General features: G+C 46.2%; 2 protein-coding genes across 3 annotated transcripts; both read left to right on the forward strand.

Annotated features, from left to right (window-relative positions):
* Positions 1-309: 309 nt before the first annotated feature.
* Positions 310-22,700, forward strand: mob1a (MOB kinase activator 1A). 2 transcript variants are annotated; one of them, XM_062451931.1, is made up of 7 exons: positions 310-563; positions 1,081-1,247; positions 1,637-1,730; positions 2,306-2,439; positions 2,828-2,991; positions 3,727-3,808; positions 22,688-22,700. In XM_062451931.1, exons 1-6 carry the CDS (start codon positions 550-552, stop codon positions 3,802-3,804), a joined length of 651 nt encoding a protein of 216 aa, XP_062307915.1. In that variant the 5' UTR covers positions 310-549; the 3' UTR covers positions 3,805-3,808; positions 22,688-22,700. The 2 variants fall into 2 exon arrangements, with proteins under 2 accessions (XP_062307915.1, XP_062307914.1); XM_062451930.1 differs by lacking the exon at positions 22,688-22,700 and having other exon boundaries at positions 3,727-5,425.
* trafd1 (TRAF-type zinc finger domain containing 1) lies at positions 5,778-11,279 on the forward strand. Its single transcript, XM_062451837.1, has 12 exons — positions 5,778-5,949; positions 6,406-6,452; positions 6,560-6,695; positions 6,820-6,873; positions 6,997-7,435; positions 7,667-7,939; positions 8,293-8,357; positions 8,794-9,057; positions 9,464-9,593; positions 9,793-10,054; positions 10,323-10,383; positions 10,789-11,279. The coding sequence occupies exons 2-12, from the start codon at positions 6,418-6,420 to the stop codon at positions 10,822-10,824; spliced, it is 1,755 nt and encodes a 584-aa protein (XP_062307821.1). The 5' UTR covers positions 5,778-5,949; positions 6,406-6,417; the 3' UTR covers positions 10,825-11,279.
* Positions 22,701-22,938: the final 238 nt, after the last annotated feature.

Genomic DNA, 22,938 nt, shown 5'->3' on the forward strand with positions numbered 1-22,938 from the left:
AGAAAGACAGAAAAGAAAGAAAGAAAATGAATTCAGCAAGATGAATGGTCTTTATATATTTATATATTTTTTTTACGAACTATATAAAAATGTAGGCTAAAACTATTTCAAAAGAATACATTGACATACATGACATACTGACAAGCTATATTCGATGTTGAAGCTTCCTGCCAGGAAAAAAGTAACTCCACACAACAATCTGGTGCATATAGGCGCACCGCGGTGCAGCGCCGTCACATAAACTCAAACGAATGCTCTGCTGCACAGCTACGTTGTCGTAGCTCAGGACTGTACTAGCGCTGGGGTGTAGCAAGACTGGCTCGAGCGTCGAGTGAGGGCAGAAAAGCAACACACAAAAAAAACATTACTTTTTTTTAGCTCGGTGGAGCAAAGGGCGTTTTTTTTAAAATAGTAGATGTCTATCAAGCCACACTTCCATTAATCGTGTTGGCAGCGTTACGAATAGAGATCATTGTCTTTTGAGTTCATTAGTGGTTTGGAGCTGTCTTCGTCTTTATCCACACCACCACCACTCGAAAGTTCGCAACGATGAGCTTCTTATTGTAAGTAACACTTAGCTAGCTAGTCTAGTATGCTTGACTATCTAACGAAACACAAACACCATGTATTTAGACTAATTTGAGTTCTAACCCGTATGGCCTAGTTAGTGTGGATAGATAGTTGGCTAGTTAACGAGGCTGACTCGCTAACTAGCTGAAGTTAAAAGCTATCTCGCTGCATGTACTGTATAAGCTAGCTAGCCACAGTAATTTAATTGGGCGATGTGAACACAACAAGGGTGTTGCTTTACCTAGCTAACTAAGCACCGTCCTAAGTTATTATTACAATATCCCACCATTGTCACATCAAAAATAAAAGTGTAGAGAGTGTCTTGTCGACTGTGTTGTGGTGAAGCAGAAAACTTAAAACAGGAAGGAGCTCAGACGATGATGTCTGTTCAATGTACTGCGTGCGAAGGGTGGCTTGCTAACGACCTTATCATTTCCACTGCACCAGTAAATACGTCTATCCGTAGATCTCCTGTATTGCAACCGTTATCTCTCGTGTCGTTTTTCGCAGTGGCAATCGCTCATCCAAGACCTTCAAGCCGAAGAAAAATATCCCCGAAGGTTCACATCAGTATGAGCTGTTGAAACACGCGGAGGCCACTCTCGGTAGTGGGAATTTGAGACAAGCAGTGATGCTACCGGAGGGAGAAGATCTCAACGAATGGATTGCAGTAAACAGTGAGTGGATTAAATGAAATGCCATGAAGAAATGCTCCTGTTTCCTTTTACATTTAGTCATTTAGCAGACGCTCTTATACAGAGCGACTTACAGTAAGTACAGGGACATTCTCCCCAAGGCAAGTAGGGTGAAGTGCCTTGCCCAAGGACACAACGTCATTTTGCACGGCCGGGAATCGAACTGGCAACCTTCAGATTACTAGCCCGCTTCCCTAACCGCTCAGCCACCTGACTCCCTATGACTCAAACTAAATCGCACCTACAGTGTGGTTTGGGGAGGTTTTAGTTAACCAGTAGGTGGTTAATTGTTAATATTGCACCTTAGATTGTCTCTCACTCCATGCAGTTGTGATGCTTTGAAAATAACAGACGTTGTGTATGTATTACAGCTGTGGATTTCTTCAACCAGATCAACATGTTATATGGCACCATCACAGAGTTCTGCACTGAGACAAGCTGCTCTGTGATGTCTGCAGGACCAAGGTATGTCAAGGACTCAAGAATGGCCTAAACTAAGAGGGCGTTCATGCCCGAATGTAATTCCAGAGTTTTTCATGAGACCCTATTTATGTAAACATTGCTTCACATTACAGCTTTTTATCTTATTTTTTACTTCCGCTTCTCTGTTTTCTGTCAGATGGTTTGAATGCGTCAGCTCAGTGCAGTCCTTGTAGGGCTCTTAAGTTTGATATTTAGTTCAGCCACTTCCTTAAAGTCATCTGCCTTCTTTTTTATCTGTTTGTCTTAAATGCAGAGGAACAATACTTCCCTTTGGTATTAAGGTCACAGTGGAAACCATCCTCTTCCTTCCTTCAGTGCTAATGTCTGCTTAGTAAACAGGCTCTACACTTCTGTAATTGAACAGCACTAGATTGCGTCAAAACTGAAATTCCATATCCCCTAGTCACCCCAGTGGCTTCCGCATATATCCAGGGAAAAGCCATTTCAACACCCACCGTCACATAAAGTAGTAGCATAGTCTTATTATGTCAAGGAATTTCCACATTAGCGTAGCATGAGTATAAAAAGTGACCTAAATGCTCATCCTTCACCTGTAGGTATGAGTACCACTGGGCAGATGGCACCAACATCAAGAAGCCAATCAAGTGCTCCGCTCCCAAGTACATCGACTACCTGATGACCTGGGTGCAGGATCAGCTGGACGACGAAACGCTCTTCCCTTCCAAAATAGGTCAGTCACCTTTTTCAAACGCAACCGCCAACAACGGGATTGTCTTCCCTGCTGCCGTCGACGTGAACCTGGTCCTTCTGAAGGATGTATGCATGTGTTTAGCGGTTCTGTTTTGTCCTGCCTTTTGAGTGCCTTTCCCTAAGAACTTCCTATAAGAAGATAGATCAGATCAGAAAGGGGTTTTAATCGCCATGAAAGTTTGCACAGACAAGGAATTTACTTTGGCAGGAAGGTGCATACATTCAACATATAGGGATCATAAATCTTGAATAGTGGTGTACAAGTCTAACTATACTAACGGTACAAGGTCTAACTAATAATAAGGGGCTGTAAGAATTTAGGATAAAATACAAATATAAAAAATATCTGTCTTGTCCTGCCTCCTTAGGAGTGCCTTTCCCTAAGAACTTCATGTCTGTGGCCAAGACCATCCTGAAGCGGCTGTTCAGAGTCTACGCTCACATCTACCACCAGCACTTTGACTCTGTGATGCAGCTTCAGGAGGAGGCTCACCTCAACACCTCCTTCAAACACTTCATCTTCTTTGTCCAGGTAAGGGCGGGGTTTACGTTTGGAGCGTTTAGCACAGTTTTTATCCCAAGCAGACGTGCACACAGTGTATGAAAGTAGAGTCGTGAGTTTAGGCAGAGTGTGAATTATGACAATCGGGGGGGGTCAACTTCTTCTCCAGGGCGTGTATTGACCCCCCCGACCTGTTGTTTTTACCTCTTTTGGGGGGGTCCAAGTCTTAATTAGGGGGGTCAAACCCCCCAAGCCCCCCCGTAATTCGAACTCTGGGTTTAGGGTCAGAAGTGCGTCCTACAGTGTTTTAGGGTCAGAGTCAGTAGTCTGGATTTATTAGCCACATCTCTGCTACCAGGCCTCGTGAACAAAAACTACTACATAAACTAAAAGTTTTAGATAGTAAAAACGTGTTCCGGGTGGTGTAATGACTGACTGTTCCTGGGTGGTGTAATGACTGACTGTGTTCCTGGGTGGTGTAATGACTGACTGACTGTGTTCCTGGGTGGTGTAATGACTGACTGTGTTCCTGGGTGGTGTAATGACTGACTGACTGTGTTCCTGGGTGGTGCAATGACTGACTGTGTTCCTGGGTGGTGTAATGACTGACTGACTGTGTTCCTGGGTGGTGTAATGACTGACTGACTGTGTTCCTGGGTGGTGTAATGACTGACTGACTGTGTTCCTGGGTGGTGTAATGACTGACTGACTGTATTCCTGGGTGGTGTAATGACTGACTGACGGTGTTGCTTGTGTCATCTGTAGGAGTTCAGCCTTATTGACCGGCGTGAACTGGCCCCCCTGCAGGACCTGATTGAAAAGCTGGGCTCCAAGGACAGATAGACATCCCCTCCCTCCCTCCCTCCCTCCCTCTCCCTCTCTCCCTCCCCCTCCTCTCTCCCTCCCTCTCTTCTCTGACCGCTACCTCTCTCTCTTCATGTGTTCACTCTCTCACTTCGTGCCTTCCATCTTTCTTCACCGTTATTGTTTTGTTTTTTTCTCAACCGTTCTGTTCCACTTTGTGCTTCCCTTTGTAGTCTCCATATTGTTTTAAAGGTGTGAGATGTCAGAGATCACGTTAGTCTTTTAGATAAGATACCAGAGAGTATAGTATATTAAATATGTTTTTGGTTTAACACTTCTATAATTGGGACCTACTGCCTTGTTCTTCGTGGACCAAGATGTTTATGGGGTCGAAATACAAACCAGCTGTTTTACTTTTCTTTCTTTTTTTGCGTTTTGAACATCAGTTTTGTTTAGAGTTCAAGTGTTAGTATTAATGTATAACAATTCTCTGTTTTGAATGTGCATCTGGTTTGCCTGGTTATTTCACTTTTTCACAAAGGGTGACTGAAGTAGAAAAAGGTTGTTTATAATGTCAGTTTTACAATGAGACTTTTGATAAACTTGATAAATAGATATTCTTCCAATATTTCTAAAGAATCTGAAATTATATTTGTACGTTGTAGTAAACCACTTAGAGATCCTAGGATGTAAACCAAGCAGTGTCATCGAGTGACATTTCTATAAATTAACATGAAACGTGTCATGAAAAATAGTTTTAAACTTAGTTTGTTTTACTGTCATTTCAGTCAAATGTGCCTCAATTCAGTTTTTTTGCTACAATACTTTCTGGATGTGTTTTGTGCATGCTGGTACTTTTAATATCAAGTCAATATTTTATTAAACTCAATTTAGCTTTTTATCCCCAGCATGCATAATGCAATAATTGCAAATGTTCCAATACCTAAGAAAGATGACTGTACATGAGATGTATGTAGTTATTTTTCTTTTATAAACGATTGTTTGTCCAAGTGTGGTGTTATAGTGTTCACACTGATCTTCTCCAGTGTTTCCAGCACAGAGGACTCAAACAGCTGGGCTGTTTTTCCACGCTACCTTGTCACCCAAAAGCTACTTTTCGTCATCCAATTTCATAAACACCACCTACAAATCTTGTTTTTTCAAGCGATTACTCTTAACCAGTTGCATGAAATGTCTGCAGTCTGAAACTAAATCAGTCTCAGACAATCAATTTATAGGATCGTTGTCAAAATGCATGAATTGAATGTCTTGTAAAGGGGCTCGTAATTTGACTGATTTGACCACACGCGCCTTAGGCTTAGTTTTATTAGAATTTGTATTTCTGTCTTACTCTTTTATTCTGCTTTCTCTTATATATGCATTTTAAAAAATCTTGTTGGCATGATATCCATTTGAGTTACAATTCAGAATGCAATATTTGTAAGAGTAAAATGGGAAACTATTGATCGGATGAACATTTTAAAATTGATTTGGCATTTATATGTATTCTGATGGACATTTCATGTGTGTCCTTTTCCGCTGTAAATATGATAATTGACAGTACATTATCTGAACAAACCTGTGCCTTATTAAAGAGAAAATGTGTCTGATATGACAGTATTGGTAGGAGAAAAGCTAAATAAACATGGATGAGACATTCTGTGTGTTTTGTATTCTATTGCGTATTGCTATTCGTCGAATGTTTTACTTTAATGCAAATCATATTCCAAGTAGATTTTGTTTTGATTAGTCTGTATGTATTGAAAGAACCATAAATATGAGAGAAGAAAATTTAAACTGCGTGTGGTTTGCCATGAGTTCGTTCCATTCTAAAAAAAAGTGGTTCTCTTCCGTGTATTTTAATAACTTGATCATACGGCGAAAAGAGCTGTAACCTAGATAGCACTCACAATTTCTCGTTTGCACATCCATCTGGTAAGGAAAGTGAGCGTTTGGTGCATCGGATAAAACCGGAGTTTTGGAATGAGACGCACCCAACAGACGCTAGCTTGTAGCAACTTCCTGAAACGTAATATTTCAGGAAGCGATCTTGACAACAGTCTTACCTAGAGCTACCAGCACAGGCAAAAAAAGACAACAGATCAATATAACAGGGCAAGTTGGTGGTAGCTCGCTAGATAACCTGGTCTAACTTGCTATCTTGACGACATCAAATAAAACAATGTAAGTACATTGTCAAAATTACTGTACTACTCTGTTGTACGGAAAGTGTTTTGGTTATTTTTAATCCTGACGTTATTCAAGGCTATCCACAGTTCTGCTCGTTGAACCAAACAGTGTTTGGTTGGTTTTTTATTACTAGCTCAGAGATAGTAGCTATAGCTATTGTTGTACAGTAGATATCGTATCTTGTAGCCATTTAGCCAAGATTAATGTTAATTAGCGAGATAGCCCGGTAGATGACTGACTATCAAGCTTGATTATAACTGCATAAAGCCAGGACATTTTAGCTAGCGAACTTGTATCCCTAGCTAACTGGCTAGGTAGTCGCAACGTTAATCTTCATAACAATAATAGCTAGCTAGCTTTAGCATTAGACTAGCTTTTTGTGTTGTGGAATGTTTGTCAGTGACATAAACTAATCTAGTTGATCATTAGTCGTTATTTTCTCTTTTTCAGTTGAAAGTAACCATGGCTGATGATGGCACACAGTTCTGTGCAAACTGGTGGGGGTGCACTAATCCATTAAGCATGTATCACCCAATATGCTAGTACTAGTCAGTATGATCTCAAACGACAGTTTTTCTCATCATTCACTTACGCTCTTTTCTAGCAAGCATGACATTCCTGGGGCAAATTTCACAACCCACGAAATCCACTGTCGCCGAAACATTGCCCTGTGTGAAGTTTGTCAAGAGCCGGTTCCACGTTCTGATCTGAAACAGCATAAAGAACAGGAACACGTCAAGGTACTAGTTGGTTCTGCTCGATGGCTAGTTTGACAGAAAAGCATTCCAGAGAACAAAAGCATCACGTGTGGAATGAATGTTCCTCGACTGCTGTTGTTCAACCATACTTTCGATTTCGTTTCAGATGAAATGCAAATGTGGCTTGAATATTGAGAAGAGTCAAATGGATGTCCACCAGGTAGTCAGGAAACGTAGAACGAAATCTTGAGCCAACGAGTTCCATTGTCTTTTTATTCTTTTTATTTTATATGCATTTCCGGAAATTTCCATTGCGACCAATCGTCCCATTACTCTTCCCCAGAGTTCAGAGTGTTGCCAGAGGATGGTCCCCTGCCAGTACTGTGACCTGGAGATCGTGTTCAGCCAGTGTAAACAGCACGAGGACTACTGCGGGACCCGCACTGAATCATGTCCCCTCTGCAAGTCCAACGTGATGCTGAGGGAGCAGGTTGTCCACTCGGCCCTGTGTGGCAGTCTCACTCCCCCCCAGGAGAGGAACAACAGCAGGGCCGGTCACAGCTCGGCAGAGCCCCAGACCCCTGGAGCCTGGTTCGAGGCCCACTCCATCCGGAACCTCCTGAAGGCCCAGGAGGGAGGCCCTAAGAACAACAACATGATTGCGGGGGAGCGCGGTCTTCCACCACGCTCCCTAGAGACCAGAGTCCACAACAGCACCCTGGCCTCCACCGACCCTGGTGAGAGAAGTAACATTGGGCCCAGGAACACGGCATTCAACCACTGTGAGTGAGACCAGGCTTCAACTAAAACATCACTCACACGGACATCGTCCAACCAGATAGCTCACTAAGATTTGCCAATACAATCCCATAGTAGACAGTTCCTTAGTATACAATCTCATCTACACGGTATTGCATTGACAAACAACTTATTCTCATGACTAAACATCCACGGTATCATTAGACAATCTCTCAGGCCCTTGCGTCGATCTCACATGCTTTAACTTCCTCTAGTTTACCCCCATGTGGTGGGAAACAACAACAGTGTTGGCTGGCCGGCCGCCCAACCTCCAGGAGATGACACCCTCAGCCTGGACTACATGCTGGCCCTCAGCTTGCAGAGCGACGGGGATGCGGGGGGAGACGGGGCCCTGTGGACCGACGTCTGGGACCACCAGTTCGGAAGGACTTCCAAAGAGTTCCCTTCATCTTCACACGCTTCCCCCAACAACAACTTCCATCACATCACCACCGGCACCAGCATGACCCCAGACGATGACCAGACAGGTCAGATTGTGTCCAGAATAATACTCATTTATTCTATTAATACTACTAATACTACTCATTTATTCTATTAATACTACTAATACTACTCATGTATTCTATTAATACTACTAATACTACTCATTTATTCTATTAATACTACTAATAATACTCATTCATTCTATTAATACTACTAATAATACTCATTCATTCGTTTTTTCCCAACCTTTTTTTCCTCCGTGTCAGTGCACTTTACTCTGTAATTGTTTTCAACGCATCTATACTTAAGTGAGAAACTAATACCCAGTACACAGTGATCTTATATTATCTTACAAGATTAAATTTTGTATTATTTTCTGTCTTTATCTCCCATGTAGACACCATGTTGCCCTGTGAGTTCTGTGAGGAGCTGTTTCCAGAAGAGGACCTCATTCTGCACCAGGTCAGTGGGGGGTGGCCTCATGCCATATTTCCGGTAGCTTCTGTCCCTTCTCTCTGCTGCTCCCAGATTAGGGTGCGTGCACAGAGGTTGTTTCCCTGTGAGACATCAGCGGTTCGTGACCAACCCCGGCTCTCTTCTCTCCCCCCCTTGTTTCCTTCCTGTGCATGTTGATGTTTTGGTGCTTCCGTTGGCTCCCTCTTGTCTAATCTCTCTCTCGTTTAAAAATCGGTCAGTCACTTTGTAACTTCTAATATAGCATTTCTGATATGTTTGGTTTGTGTGTGCTTTGTGTTATAATTATTATTAATAACGAAAAGAAACACGCAGGAAGTGGGCATATGCAAATTGGGTCGTTGCAACCTAAGCTGTAAAATGTTTCTACCTTCCTCCCTCTTGGTTCATCCCCTCTCTCTTCTTCTCTCTTCTCGTCTCCCAGACGGGCTGCTCTCCGGCCTCTGCCTTCGCCTCCTTCAGTAAGCGCCCCCCGTCTCCGCCATGCGAGGACAGGCTCCCCAAGGGGGCAGGGGGGCTCAGGCACGCCCCGCCCTCCGGCACCCCCTCTCCCAGCCTCGCTGCCTTCCCACGCCCAGCCTCCCCGCTCTTGGACAGCCCCCCTTCCAGTCCACGTGAGGGAGACGTGCTCATTCCCTGTGAGTTCTGTGGCGTGGCTCTAGAAGAGGCTGTAGTCTTCCACCACCAGGTACACCAATCACAGCAAACTGGGGGTACATTAGACCAATCACAGCAAACTGGGGGTACATTAGACCAATCACAGCAAACTGGGGGTACATTTGACCAATCACAGCAAACTGGGGGTACATTAGACCAATCACAGCAAACTGGGGGTACATTAGACCAATCACAGCAAACTGGGGGTACATTAGACCAATCACAGCAAATTGGGGGTAGATTACACCAATCACAGCAAACTGGGGGTAGATTAGACCAATCACAGCAAACTGGGGGTATATTACACCAATCACAGCGGTCTGTCCATATATATCAGTATTCACAGCTAAATGTGCGTGTTTGACACTGATCACAGTGAAATGTGCATCCACACGGTACCATGACTCACAGTTGTCTTTCATGATCTTTACCCGCAGGACAAGTGCAGGCCGCGCACAGCACAGCCAGTGGATAAAGAGACCAAATCATCCTTCCAGAAGCCTCTTCCTCCCAGAGAGAGTCCAGGTGCCAGCTCTCCGGAGGTGCAGAGGAGACTGATGCACCAGGGTGAGGCTCCAGACCGTAAACGCTGTCCTGGGAATCAGCTCTCTTGTCGTCGGGTTATTGCATCGGAAAAAACGTATTCAGTTAAACAGACACTTTCTTTATCCATTTAGGAGTAATTGCTGTAAATGTCAGGAGGGGTATGAATTAAGGTCTCTGTTTTCTGAAACAAAACTCCAACCTGCGTTACTCCTGCTTGCAGGTGACCCCTTGGATGATGTCTTTGCGGTGGACAGGGAGAGGCCTTTGATGCGAAACCCCCGAGACTGCAGGGGCCTCAGCGGGCCAGTCCCCCAGGGGAAGCTCTCTAACTGGGACTCCCAGATGAAGAACAGGCCCCAGAACGGCCAGGGGGCAGAAGGAGCTCTGTCACCCTTCAGCAACAGCCACAAGTCTCCCCTCAGCGACAGCAACAACTCACCTTTTGGGGATAGCCACAATGTGTACTCCCCAACTGCTGTGGGGTGAGATTGAATAATGACTAACCTTCAGTAACTTCTGTCACTAGGTACTTAGTTAGCATCTCTATTCCATGTAGGTGGGGTTGTTAGGTGTGCACTGATCCCAAAGAGAAATTGTGGTTTTGCAGCAGTCCAGATACCTTTTTTTGTTGTTTTTTTACTGAATAAATAAAGAAATAAAATGTGGTAGGGACTTAATCATGACAAAAGATGGGACAGTAGGTTTGCTTGCTTTAAACAGTTTCATTTTGAAATGCTCTCTCTTACCTAGACCCCCTCATCGGGAAAATATCGACGGCCGAAGAAAAACGAAGAATGTGGGGCCGTCGAACGTAAGCAGGACTTTGGTTTACACTGGACTCTTCAGGGTTACTGTTTACATTTTTACATTTAGTCATTTAGCAGACGCTCTTATCCAGAGCGACTTGCAGTAAGTACAGGGACATTCTCCCGAGGCAAGTAGGGTGAAGTGCCTTGCCCAAGGACACAACGTCATTTTGGCACTGCCGAGAATCGAACTGGCAACCTTAAGATTACTAGCCCGATTCCCTAACTGCTCAGCCATCTGACTAGGGTGAAGTGCCTTGCCCAAGGACACAACATAATTTTGCACGGCCGGGAATCGAACCTTCTGATTACTAGCCTGATTCCCTAACCGCTCAGCCACCTGACTCCCCATACTGTTATCGAAGGCAACTTGATTACATTTGTTTTTCTGCATATCTTCTCATTCCTAGTTACCGAAGAAGCAAAATAAAGAACAAGAGGAGTGAGAAACGTGCTGTTGGGAAGAAGTACAGCAGGCAATCATCACCAAATACTAACTGTTGTATGTGCTGTGGTCATTCAATGTGGTGTCTCTTGCTAAATGTCCATGTATGTCTAATGCCTGTTTGAAGCAGTTGTTTAGTTGGACACAGGTAGTTTATCAGAAAACTCTTTTTTTAATTGTTTTCTTCTTTTAGATTTCTTTATGTAAAACTTCAATTTGTGTATTTTATATTAAGGTTCATGAAAACATGCCTTAAAATAATTTTATGTAAAACATGTTAATGCAAAATACCTTGCTGCTCCACAATATAATTGTGATTGTTTGCGTTAATTGAGAGTCAAGTATCAGAAGAAGAAATATCAAAGCATTATTTGTATGCAGAGCTGCACCTGCCAAACAGAATGGTCTTTAATTCTTTGTAATATCATCTTCACACTTTTAATAAACACTTCTATAGACGCGTGTGGTGTCTCGCTTATTCAGTGATGTGGAATGAATGAGCTTACTGTTCCGTCCATCTGCTTGTTACTTTAGTGGTCGTCGTTCACACTTCTACACTGACCTCATTCAAGTGTGTACAATTTAGGCCTTGATTCAAGGGAATGAGGTCAGAGGGGCTCATTCTGTTTCGTTCACGTGCAACCTGCTCCTTTGGACCCGTCCACAGCGTGGCGCGGTTGTGAGATCGTGCGTTTTAAAGGGGGCGGCGCTAGTGAATTAAGTGGGAACTCTGGATTCAAAGCTCGCTGTGTGTGAGTGGAGTGTCACAGCATTTTCTGAAATCCTAGATGCGCGCGTCAGGGTTATTGAGAACTGAAATGTGTTCAGTTTCCGAAGCGTGTGGCAGATTTCTGTAGTTGAGAGGGAATGTTGAGAAAGTGTCAAAAATTATGATTACATTTCAGTAGAATAAACAACTTGCCTACATCTCAAAGTTATAAAAGGGGGAAAAAACGATTCTTCGAGCAGGTGGAGCATCAGTTCCAACAGCACATGAGAAGAGCGACAAGTTGACAAGGAGGTTCCTGTTTTGGGGAAAACTACGTTAATTGATCGCGAGTTATAGTCCACCGAACAAGTCAAGCTTAGAGCCTTGTTCGTATAGTTTTGATTTTTTAGCTCTTAACCTGTGCTCACGAAGAAAATAAAGTCTAAATATGTCCGCTGAAAGATACTCAACTTTGGACGAGCCTTCACTGCGGAATCTGGTGAGTATGGTTGTGTGAGGAAGCGTATTGTAAACATTTGGATCGGCTGTGAGCGGGTTTAGGAAGCTCCAAGCAGTCCGCCCAGAGTCTGAGGACTGCCTGGCAACCGCAGCCCGCATCCTCACCTTCATAGCGCAAAAAACAACGTAAAATTCTATTAAATTGCATTGTAGTTATTCGGGAATGTGTGAAGAATAGGCGAAACGTCCGGTTCACCGGCGTCTCGTATGGCTGACCGTTCTTCATAACTCATACTAAACTGAACCCATATGGGAGTTATTGTTTTTCAACACATAACTGTTGATTATTGGAGACATATCACTTTCGACTATTGCTCTAGCCTACACACGTGGGATCATTTCGGAGGGTACCTTATCATTTATGGCTCTGTAGGGGGCAAGAAATGCGTATTTACCCAGTTATTTAATGTTGAGCTGGACTGTTGATGAAGCAGTCATGTTATAGGTGTACTACCTGTCAGATCCTTCCGACATGATTAGTCTGTTATTGGGTCCCTCTCCCAAGAAGTGGAGCGTCTCTCAAGACGGACATCTTCAAATAACATTTGGATTCTCATTTCGTTAAAGGTCACTAACTTTGGTAAAGGAATGCAATCAGTTTGGACCAAGGCAGGTCGACATGCTGGTTTGTTGAGCGGCAGAGGCCTTAGCTATTTGATATCTTTTCATGAGTGACCATTTCCTCTCACTGAAGTCTCTGCGGGAAGAAATTCCCTGGCCGGCGACCCTGGTAACTAAACTGCCGTAGATCATTTAAAAGGGCACATTTTTACCACAGGGTAACGTCTCGTTGATGTGACGCTTTCCTGTATACATCCACAACTACATTGATGTATTGGAACTCAGACTGAAGCATTAAAGGACTTTATATCGGAATGCTTTGCGGTGAAGATGGGGACATCTGTGGCTTTATAGTTTTTCCTTTCCCTCTTCAGGACTCCTCGTCACAGTTTTGTTGTCCGTTGACTGAAATCCAGAACTGACCTGTCTAGGAGCATAGCACCCTGACCTGTTTTCCACCAAGTTTGCGTTAGAATATGGACAACATCTGGGGCTTAGATGCATTTGAATATGCAGTATCATACTTAAGGCCTATAAAAACACAAATGTCTCTCCTGTCATTCAGAGCATTTACATGGAAAGCGTTAGGTAAACAGTGATGGAAGCTCAAAGGTAGAGCATTGGACTGCTGATCAAGTGGTTCCCAGGTTCAAATTCCAACCTGTATGCCAGTTTGGGATGAGAGCATCAGCTAAATGAACACGTTATAAAACCAGAACTGGAATGTTGTTTCTGTCCATTTGGCTTCAGTGAGTAAGATGTGATGCTGCATGTCTCCAGTGACAACCAACAAAGGTCGTCAAGCTCCCAGCAAGTCCTGTGTGATATTTTGTGTTGTGTGTCTGTCGTGTTTTTCCATGCCAGAGTCAACTCCAAGGGAAACACAGGCTCGTCTCTAGCTTATTGTTCCAGCTGAGTTGTTTATGTGTGACCATGAAAAAAGATCTAATGTGTTTTTACAAAGCCACCATCGTAAAATAACGTTCAGACAACCGAAAGCCCCAAAGTACCCCTGCTTTTTTGGGGTGAAATCCTGGACGGTTGAGTTTCAAGGAGCAGAGAATGAGAGAAAACAGCTCTTGTGTGGAAGTGCCAGTTGGTGAACAGAGGTTTGTAACCTGTTGCTTGCTAGTCAGGTTTAAAAAAAAACACGGTTTTAACGGTGCAACTGGGAATGGCCTATATTTACAGCGGGCACTAGGAAGAGGTGGGGCTGCCACAAAAACAGCTTTAAAAAGCAAACAAACATACTCTCACACACACTCATATACACTCACACACATTCTCACACACACTCAGGGCTGTTCTGTGCCTAATGAACTGAACAGCCAGTGGGACATATAGTGGACCCTCAAACGACACTAATCCTGTGAATACTCTGCCATTCAGCCTGCTGGCCTCCTGCTAGACTGCTTATTTGTTCCCCTCAGTAGCAACCAGGAAGATCTTTCTTCCGTTGGTCTCAAGTCCTTAAACACTCACAAAGCTTGTGGCCGGGCTCCTCTCTTCCAGCCAGTGAGCCTTTCAGTCTCGCTGCTGGAGGCAAGCGAAGAGCGCAGGATGACAGTTTGAGCTGAAGCGCTCGCCGCGAGGCCAGGATCACCCCACAGGCTGGGGGTGATCTCCCGCAGCCTGTCAGATGAAAGGTTTCCGTTTTCTCGTTTTTTTGTATTTTCTTTCATTCTTGAAGACGAGGCGCCCACTAATATAGTAATAATAACATACCCTTATTGAGGCAGAGGAAAGGATTGTGACCTGGTTTTTCAGGATTAGACTACCATTAGCTGTGTGATGATTGTTAGTAATTATCTCTGACGCTCAGAGATGTTCAAACCAGCAGGACGGGCTACAGGTGTTTCAATTTCGCCCGGGCGGCTGTGAGTGCTCAGTCTGTCTCCTCCTTCCTCCTCGCTCACACCTGCACAGGTAGGCAGAACGCACCTGTTCCCCTTCAATGACAGACAGACACTCTATCCACCCCTCCCTCCCCTACACCTCCCTCCCTCTCTTCAGTGTCTAGCTTGTGTTTAGATGAAAACATCACTCACTCAGTGTGCCAACTGTGGCCTCTTAAGGAGTCCTTTGGTCTACTGAAGACCCCCCTCTCTCTCTCTGCTACTGCTTGTAGTTGAGGGAGCGTACGCAGGGCGGTAAAGTGTGTGTGTGTTGTCCTTTGCGTCCTGCACCAATCGTTTTTACACACATTTACATTTTACATGTAGTCATTTAGCAGACGCTCTTATCTTAGAGTGACTTACAGTAAGTACAGGGACATTCCCCCCTGAGACAAGTAGGGTGAAGTGCCTTGCCCAAGGACACAACGTAATTTGGCACAAACCAACAACCTTCTGATTTAATAGCCCGACTCCCTAACCGCTCAGCCACCTGACCCCCTACACACGTGTCTTATCGTCAGAGCGGCGCCGTCACCTGACAGGAGGGCTGCGTCTCTCCGTCACCTGTGGGGCCGACGCAGCACGTGGGACCACCTGCGTTTGTGTTTTGTGATGAGGCCTGGGAGGGGTCAGGTGACCCTGTCTCTCCAAGCATAGAGAGACGGAGATTCACCCGTTAACTCTCAGTCTCAGGCAGGGCCCAGACGGGGTGAACAGGACCCCAGGGCCCTGCGGCATGGCCCCCGGGGGACACTGCTCAGCCGGGCAGAGAGACTGGGGCTGTTCTGGAGGCTTGCACGCCCATCCTGAGGGGTCCCGATAGACCCATTCTCAAATGTCATCTCCATCGTTATCATCACAGGGTGGGAAAAAGAAATCCGAAGAATGAAACGGAACATTTAAAGTCTGTCTGGGGGGGTTATTTTAAGCTGCCGGCGATGTAGAATTGCTTTGTTTGTTTACGCTGTCGTTCACATGGTTCTTGGTATTATGAACACTTTCGCAGCCCTTTTGGGGCAGTTTGTCAGCCACCACTTCTTACTGACTCCTGACGTTCCTCTTCAGTCCCTCCCTCTCTACAAACACAGCATTTGAAACTGTTTTCTCGCTGTTAGACGTCTCCGATGGAGGCGTCTGAAGTACCTTGTAACTGTGTGAGAGACAGCGGACTGAGTGCAGTCTGTGCACGTACAGTCAGTGCTCACGTGTTTTCCAAGTGGGCTGAAAAAGCAAGCTGCTGCATGCCTTACTGATACAGTCGCTGTTATGGGCTGAGGCCCACACACACACACACATATACACACACACCGCCACAGTTGATGAAGGAGAGAATTCCAGATAGTGCCGTGCTACACCATGGATCTCACCTTAACAACACAGCACCATAACAGCCATGATTAGCTGCTGTAAAAACCTGCAACCTTTGGGACTGTTTAGAACGTTTTATGGCAGGTGTTTTCCTCACAGCGAAGTCCTCTGACGAGGCTGTTTGGAAAGAGTTTGCGTTGCACACCAGATGAGCTCTTTGGGGGCGTATTTCTAGTAAGAATTATCTTCATCTTCTCCCGCCTGGTTTTATCATGGCGATTGTACACAACTGGGAAGCTTCACATTACCAGCTTGTCATCTGTCATGTGGCTTGGTTGAACCTAAACCCTAACTCAGAAGTCATTAGATTCCTATGTAAAAACACCTCAAAGTCAAGTGCCTCACTTAACTGATACATGAAAGGGGTTTTGAGTCTGAAGTGTATTGTTGGCAAAGCCGGCTTGTCATCACATTGACTGACAGTGTGCCTCAGGCTTCAGAGTGTTGGCCACCCTCCACCCCCTTACACACACAGAATATATTGGAGTTTGAACCGGGAAGATAACACCCTGTGTATTTATTTGATAAGACAGGAAGCTGGTGTTCATGTGATGAGGCCTAAATATAGCCGGGTTTCTTGGCCCCAAAGTGGTGAGAAAAACATGAGATTGGCTGCATTTGTAATCATGGACTGGTTTATTTTTAATCTATTGTGTTTCAGATTGTTTTTAACAAGGGGGAATCTGCAAGAGCTACTAATATGTCGTGATCTGTAGGTTGTAGGCTGTGGATATTCTCAGATATACAACCGGATAGACCGTTCTTTGTTTCTAGATTAATTAAGCAGTTATTGTGCGACAATGATCCAACACACTAGTTTGTGGTCCCTGGTTTAGCTGAAATTCGATTTAAACAGCATGGTGCTTCCACAAAAAAAAAAATCTTAATAGCTGTTAAGAGGAATTCCTTGGTGACTCAGTTGAACACAAGCCAGGAAGCAATTGCAAAACTCCCTAGTCACCATTTCCCAGAGCCTTCCAAACAAACATCAGTAGTAACAGGCTGGGAAGATCGTGTCGCCTGCCAACTCCTCTTCTTCAATGTATTTTAATATCGAAAATACATTGAAGTCCACTCCACAATCTCTCAGAATCCAATGCTCGGGAGATCTTATTGGTCAATAGGTCCTCGGGAGATCCTATTGGTCAACGCTTGGGAGATCCTATTGGAGGAGACTTTGCTGGAGACAGGATCGCGAGGCAGTGGTCGGTCTCGCCACCTGGATCTATTTATCTCAGATTTATTGGATCTCTCTGTGTCTGAGCGTGGTGTGTTTCTCCTGCCCTGCGCTCCAGTGTTGACAGACTGATGTGAGGCTGGCCAGAGAGGCTGCAGTTCGAGGGGGCCGGGAAGAGCCTCACACAAACCCCAGAGTCCCTCACGTCCAACACGCCACCTGCGTCACACGCTTCACATCGCGCGCCAGCGTCACGCTAAGCGAGGCGTGCTGGTGTGGAGAATATGAAAAAGACGTTTGTGAGTGAGTGAGTGTGTGTGAGTTCTTCTTTTTCGGACGGTTGGTGTCTGGCCAGAAGTGATCACGTAGTTGATAGTCTGCTCCCTTCAGCGTTTGATATATTCCTCCCCGCGCTCGGCCTCTTAATCTCCGATGCTTCTGGAGCTTCTTCTTGTCTGTCTGGAGAAACACCCTGTCGAATGGGGGGGGGGGGAAGAATCTGGAAAAGTGATGGTGTGTGTGAGAGTGTGTGTGTGTGTGTGTGGGGGGGGGGGGGTGTTATCCTCCGAGCTCTCGGAGATGCACGCGGCAGGCCCCTGGTTGGGTCTGACCTTTCCAGGATGACATCACGCTTCAGGGAGTTTGCGTTCGGAAAAAATGTCCGTCTTCAGCCTACTTCTTCTTCTGCGTCTGGCACGTACCTGCTGCAGATTCACGGAGCAGGTGTTCTCCGACTCCGGAGGGGGACATCTGTGCGCATATTTACAGTCTTGTCGACGACAGCTCTGGCCCCCTGACATGGCAGGAACTCCTGATTAACTGGTCCCTCTGCCTGGGCTTGGACAGCTCCTCCAGTCTCTCCGCAGCCTGGAGGAGGACGTCCCACTTGGAAGCCACGCTGTGTGATGTATAGCAGACTCCTTGTTTCTCCTTGTTGCATTCTCCTGTCTCTCTCCATCGCCTCCAACCTAATCTGACATCGACTCTGTCAACCTGGCCTCAGGAAGGCTTGTGAAGAGGGCATTTAAGTGTGACAGGGCTTTACGGACCCCATGTGTCCCATCGCATGCCTAATGGTATCATGGTTTTGGACCAAATCCTCTTCAGGAGGAGTTTTTGCTGTAATCGTAACGGACCTTTACCGTGGACGAGAGGGATCGGTAGTGACAGACAGACAGAGAGAGAGGCCACATAGCTGGGGTTTTAGCCTTCCTGTGTGGAATCCCTCAGGAAAAAGGCATTTCCTGACATCCACCAGCAGTCCCTCTTGCGGATGTTGATGTTTTGCTTTGCTTCTTGCTCTGTTTAGAAGTGGCGGCGCTCCCTAGATATACAAAGCTGATTGTAGAAAACCTCTTTTGTTTATTCTGTCTTGTCTATTTCTGCTTTTTTCCCCCTCTGTGTTGCTTTGCATTGTGATGTGCCGTGCGGATCTGAGGAGATTCTGACCTGGCTTGGCTAGTAGGTGCAGCTGAGCACAGTGTCCTAGTTGTGGAGTCTCCCAGTGGGTTCCATGTTCTGGTCTCTCTCTCAGGAGACCTTGGGCTCTGGGGCTCTAGTCAAAACCAGTCATTCAGACCGTCAGCCAGCCAGTCAAAGCCCCAGACTCAGGAACAAGATATGAACAGAACACCAATGATTGATGTGTTTAAAAAAAGAAAGAACCATAAAAAATAAATAAAAACAAGATAAGGGGATTTTATCGGAAGATTTACGCTCCCAGACCACGTCTGAAAACACAGACTAAATCAACATCAGCTCTCCTGTTCCTGGCTCAGTAGTTAGACCTCATACATCGATGATCCGTGTCAGTGGGTGAGAAATGCCCGGCAGGTCAAAGCTACAGTACCACACAAGCACCACAGACGCACCCCTTGGTAAGACTCTCCACAGAGATGAAAGATAACCCTTATCGGCTTCAGACCCAGGCCTCTGTTCCCCAGTCAGTTGGCCTCATTAATGATCGACCGACATGTGTAGATCTCACCCTCTGTACTGTGAACCGGCCTTGGCCTAGCTTACTGTAAACAGTAGCATGAGGTCACCTCGACCTTGTGAGCACTGCATTGTTACTCTGTTGCCAAGGGTCTGTCGATGTCCCTTACCCCCCCTCGCTTCTGACACCCCATGCCTTCCCTGTCCTCATGGGAGATCTGCCCTCTCTTTCTCCCTGTCCTCTGGAGCAGAAAGGCAGGGGGCGTGTTTTCCCCAGATCTGGTGCCCCGGTCCTGAGCTCTGAGGGGTGGGACCCTGACAGCCTGGAACTCCTCACACTTACAGACACTGCATGATGCCTCATGTCTCTCTCTCTGTCTCTCTCTCTCTGTCTGTCTGTCTCTGTCTGTCTCTTTCATTCTATATCTCTCCTACTGTTGGTTCTCTCTCTTCCGTCACACCCAGACAATGGCTGTACGGTGAGGTGAGGTGCAATCTGACCTTGGCTTCGGTACGTTCTTCAGTTCCAGCCCAGAGGCTAGCGGGGCCAACAGCATCCATTCAACCGTCTCACACACAAGACGGTTCCCTTGCACGCTGATCAAATTCTCATTCAGATGGGTGTGGTGCCTGTGCTGTGGGTTGTGAACTCACCAAGCCTGTGGCAATACAGAATGGGTCCTTTTATAGTTGTTGAATTAGCTTATCATTACGAAATCGTGTTTCACTCCAGGTAATGGAGCAGTTTTGAGGTAGATGATTTAAGCTACGGGACAGTTCAGGTCCTCCAGGACACGTTTTAAAACTGACTTGTTTTCTTACTCTCTCTTTTCTCTTGTGAATTGTTTGTCTGCTGTTGTCCGTCAGCCAGCACCAGTCAGCCAGCACCAGTCAGCCAGCACCAGTCAGACAGCACCAGTCAGACAGTCCTCAGTGGCAGGTGGTTATCTACTCAGCCTCTTGGCTGCTGGCTGGGAGGCCTTATATGGGCAAACTCACTCTGGGGGCAAACACTGCAGCACAGAGCACTGATCCAATCTGCTGCCTGACTGCTCTCTAACCCCTGCTCTGGAAATTATTACTACCGACCCCTCTGTAGACACACACACACACACACACACACACACACACACACACACACTGTGTTTATACTTTTATCTGAAAGGAGGAAAGGAGCGGTAGCTGTAAGCGACCTCACACGTGGCCTACATGTCAGAGGAAGTTTATTAAGGACATGTGACAGAGGGATGTGTGCAAAAATCTAGAGTTCCTGATACACGCAGAAGCACACATGCTATCAGTCACAGGGTCAGGACCCAGCCTGGGGCCTACTGAGGCAGCATGCAGAGAGACAGGCATGCAGAGAGACAGGCATGCAGAGAGACAGGCATGCAGAGAGACAGGCAGACAGAGAGACAGGCAGACAGAGAGACAGGCAGACAGAGAGACAGGCAGACAGAGAGACAGGCAGACAGAGAGACAGGCAGACAGAGAGACAGGCAGACAGAGAGGCAGACAGACAGGCAGAGAGACAGACAGAGAGACAGACAGGCTGGGCTGTGAGGAGCTGCTGGAGACGGGGATTCCGTCCAGACGCAGGATGATGCTGTCATGGAGTGATGTCACTTGGCTCACGGTGCTGTGACTCACAGCTGGTGACTGGTACAAACGTCCCGCTAAACCTGACACACTCACACACACACACACACACACACTCACACACACTAGCATCTCTGCCTGTCTCGTATCCCAACAGGAGATGGACCAGAGCAGCCTTTTGTTCTCACAAGCTGGTTCTCTGTGTTCTGGGTGTGATTGTGGCAGTTCTGGGGTCCTGCCAGGACTGTCTGTACAGTACTGTTCTGTATTTAATCCAAACAGCTTGGGTCTGTGTACTTCCTGTCAAGACGGTCTAGGCATGACACAGAGGACTGGATGAGAAGTGGAACACAGTCTGGGCTAAATAAGTTTGATCTTTTCAGATGGCTGGGGATCGGTTTTAGTGTCGTCTTTGACATTCTTGCCACATGATCTACGTGTCGAAATACTTAGTGAAACATTTTTGTTGTTGTTGGCTTTGAAACAGTTGGAGGCCGTTTCACCCCCCCCCCCCCCCCCCCCCCTCACTGACGGGTTTTACTCTGCAACGTGATGACTCACTGCCAGCCTGACTTGTAGCGTTACACAATGTACAGTTTGTGAAGACTTGTTCTGTGGCTGGATGCACTTCTGGATAACCACCCTCTGTTTTCCTGCCTGCAACAATAGCCAGAAACAGACAGACAGGTAACCAGACAGGTAACCAGACAGACTGGCAGGTTGACAGACAGACTGGCAGGTTGACATACAGGCAGGTAACCAGACACAGACAGGCTGACTGACAGGCAGGTAAACTGACAGACAGACAGGCTGACAGACAGGCAGGTAAACAGACAGGCAGGCTGGCAGGCTGATAGGCAGGTTGACAGACAGGCAGGTAAACAGACAGACAGGCTGACAGACAGACAGGCAGCCTTGCAGTGCAGGCCGGCAGGAGTTGTCCAGGCTGGATGCTGGGAGTCCTCCAGGGAGTCCTCCAGGGAGTGGCCCAGACGAGGGGTGTTACGAGGGGGGCCTAGCGGGCCTCACCCAGCCTCAGTGACAGTGATTGGGTTTCTTCTGCCAGGTTCCTTTATGGACATGCTTCAGGTTTTCTGAAGCACGGGGAGGTGTTGGGTGGAAGTACACTGTTTCTGTTCAGGAAGTTAGTCAGAAGGGTGTTTTCCTTAATGAAAGGACTGCATGTGAAAAGTTCAAACTTTTAGGTTTGTCTTCCTGTCTAGTTTGATTTTTTTTTACAGTGTAATTGGACAGTTTCCTGTTGGCCTATCGAGTAACCCTTTCCCCCCCTCCCTTTAAACTTGTACAGTGTGGATCATATATATTTGACAGAGGAAATTAAATGATTTGAGATCATGTTTGCCACTGTAATACGAAGCTTTTGAAGTTAAATTCCTAGGGCTTATGGCTTGAGTACACTGGCCTTTCATGTGATTGTTCCTCTATGTCGCAATCATATTTCTCTCATCTCTGTCTGCTAGAACCACCCTCTCTGTCCTGTTTGTCAGGCAGGTCTGTCTGAGTCAGCACATCCAGGTGTCCTGTTTCCTGAGGTGAGATGACGGGCCTCATCCCTGACTCACCCAGCTAGCTCCTCCTCAGCGTGTCTGGAGCGTGTCCCGCTCAGGAACACCTGTCCGTGTGACATTTTTCTTATCTTTTTCACAGCTGACTCATGTTTCCGGTGTCTGTTAGCGCTGTGCGTGGCGTTTTGGTCTGGCTTGGGCTCCACAGGGTGGGGGTTTTCAGGACTGTGTGATGGTTCGGGCCGGGGCTGGAGAGGGCAGGACGGCCTCGGTGTCGCTAACGCACTGCTCTCCGTTGCGTTAAGGCTGCGGGGGTCGTTGAGATTCTTCTGTCTTTCAAGGGTTTTCACAAACCATCCTTGACCGCATAAAACGCATGTATATGTATTTTTCTGGTTGTAATGGGCTGGTTTGCAGTGCTTGTGGTTTAGCCTAACGGTAGTGGCAGTTGGTGATTTAGAACTGAGGTCGGTTGTTCAGTTTGAAAAATGCCCACAGTGAAGCATTGGTGCTAGGTGTCGTCATCTTGTAACTGAACTCTGGACTTTTCCGGAAACCTCTGGACTCGGACTATACCTCTTTTCTCCTTCCTCCCGCCCTTCCTCCCCCTTTTTTATGACACAGTGGCTCTGTTCAGGTCACCCTCTTGGGGTGAAAGTCAAAGGCCTCTGTGTACAGGAGTGTGTTTCCGTGTCTGGACACCTAACTGTTATTTTGTGTTTTTCTTGGCAGACTCCCGTGTGAAAGGTTTGTTTTGTTTGCTCCGTGATTACTCATTACCTTCTTGTATCGTTGGCATGAGGTGTAACTCTCTGTCTCTCTCTCT

This window comes from Osmerus eperlanus, chromosome 25 (assembly GCF_963692335.1).
Source record: "Osmerus eperlanus chromosome 25, fOsmEpe2.1, whole genome shotgun sequence".
Taxonomy (NCBI): domain Eukaryota; kingdom Metazoa; phylum Chordata; class Actinopteri; order Osmeriformes; family Osmeridae; genus Osmerus; species Osmerus eperlanus.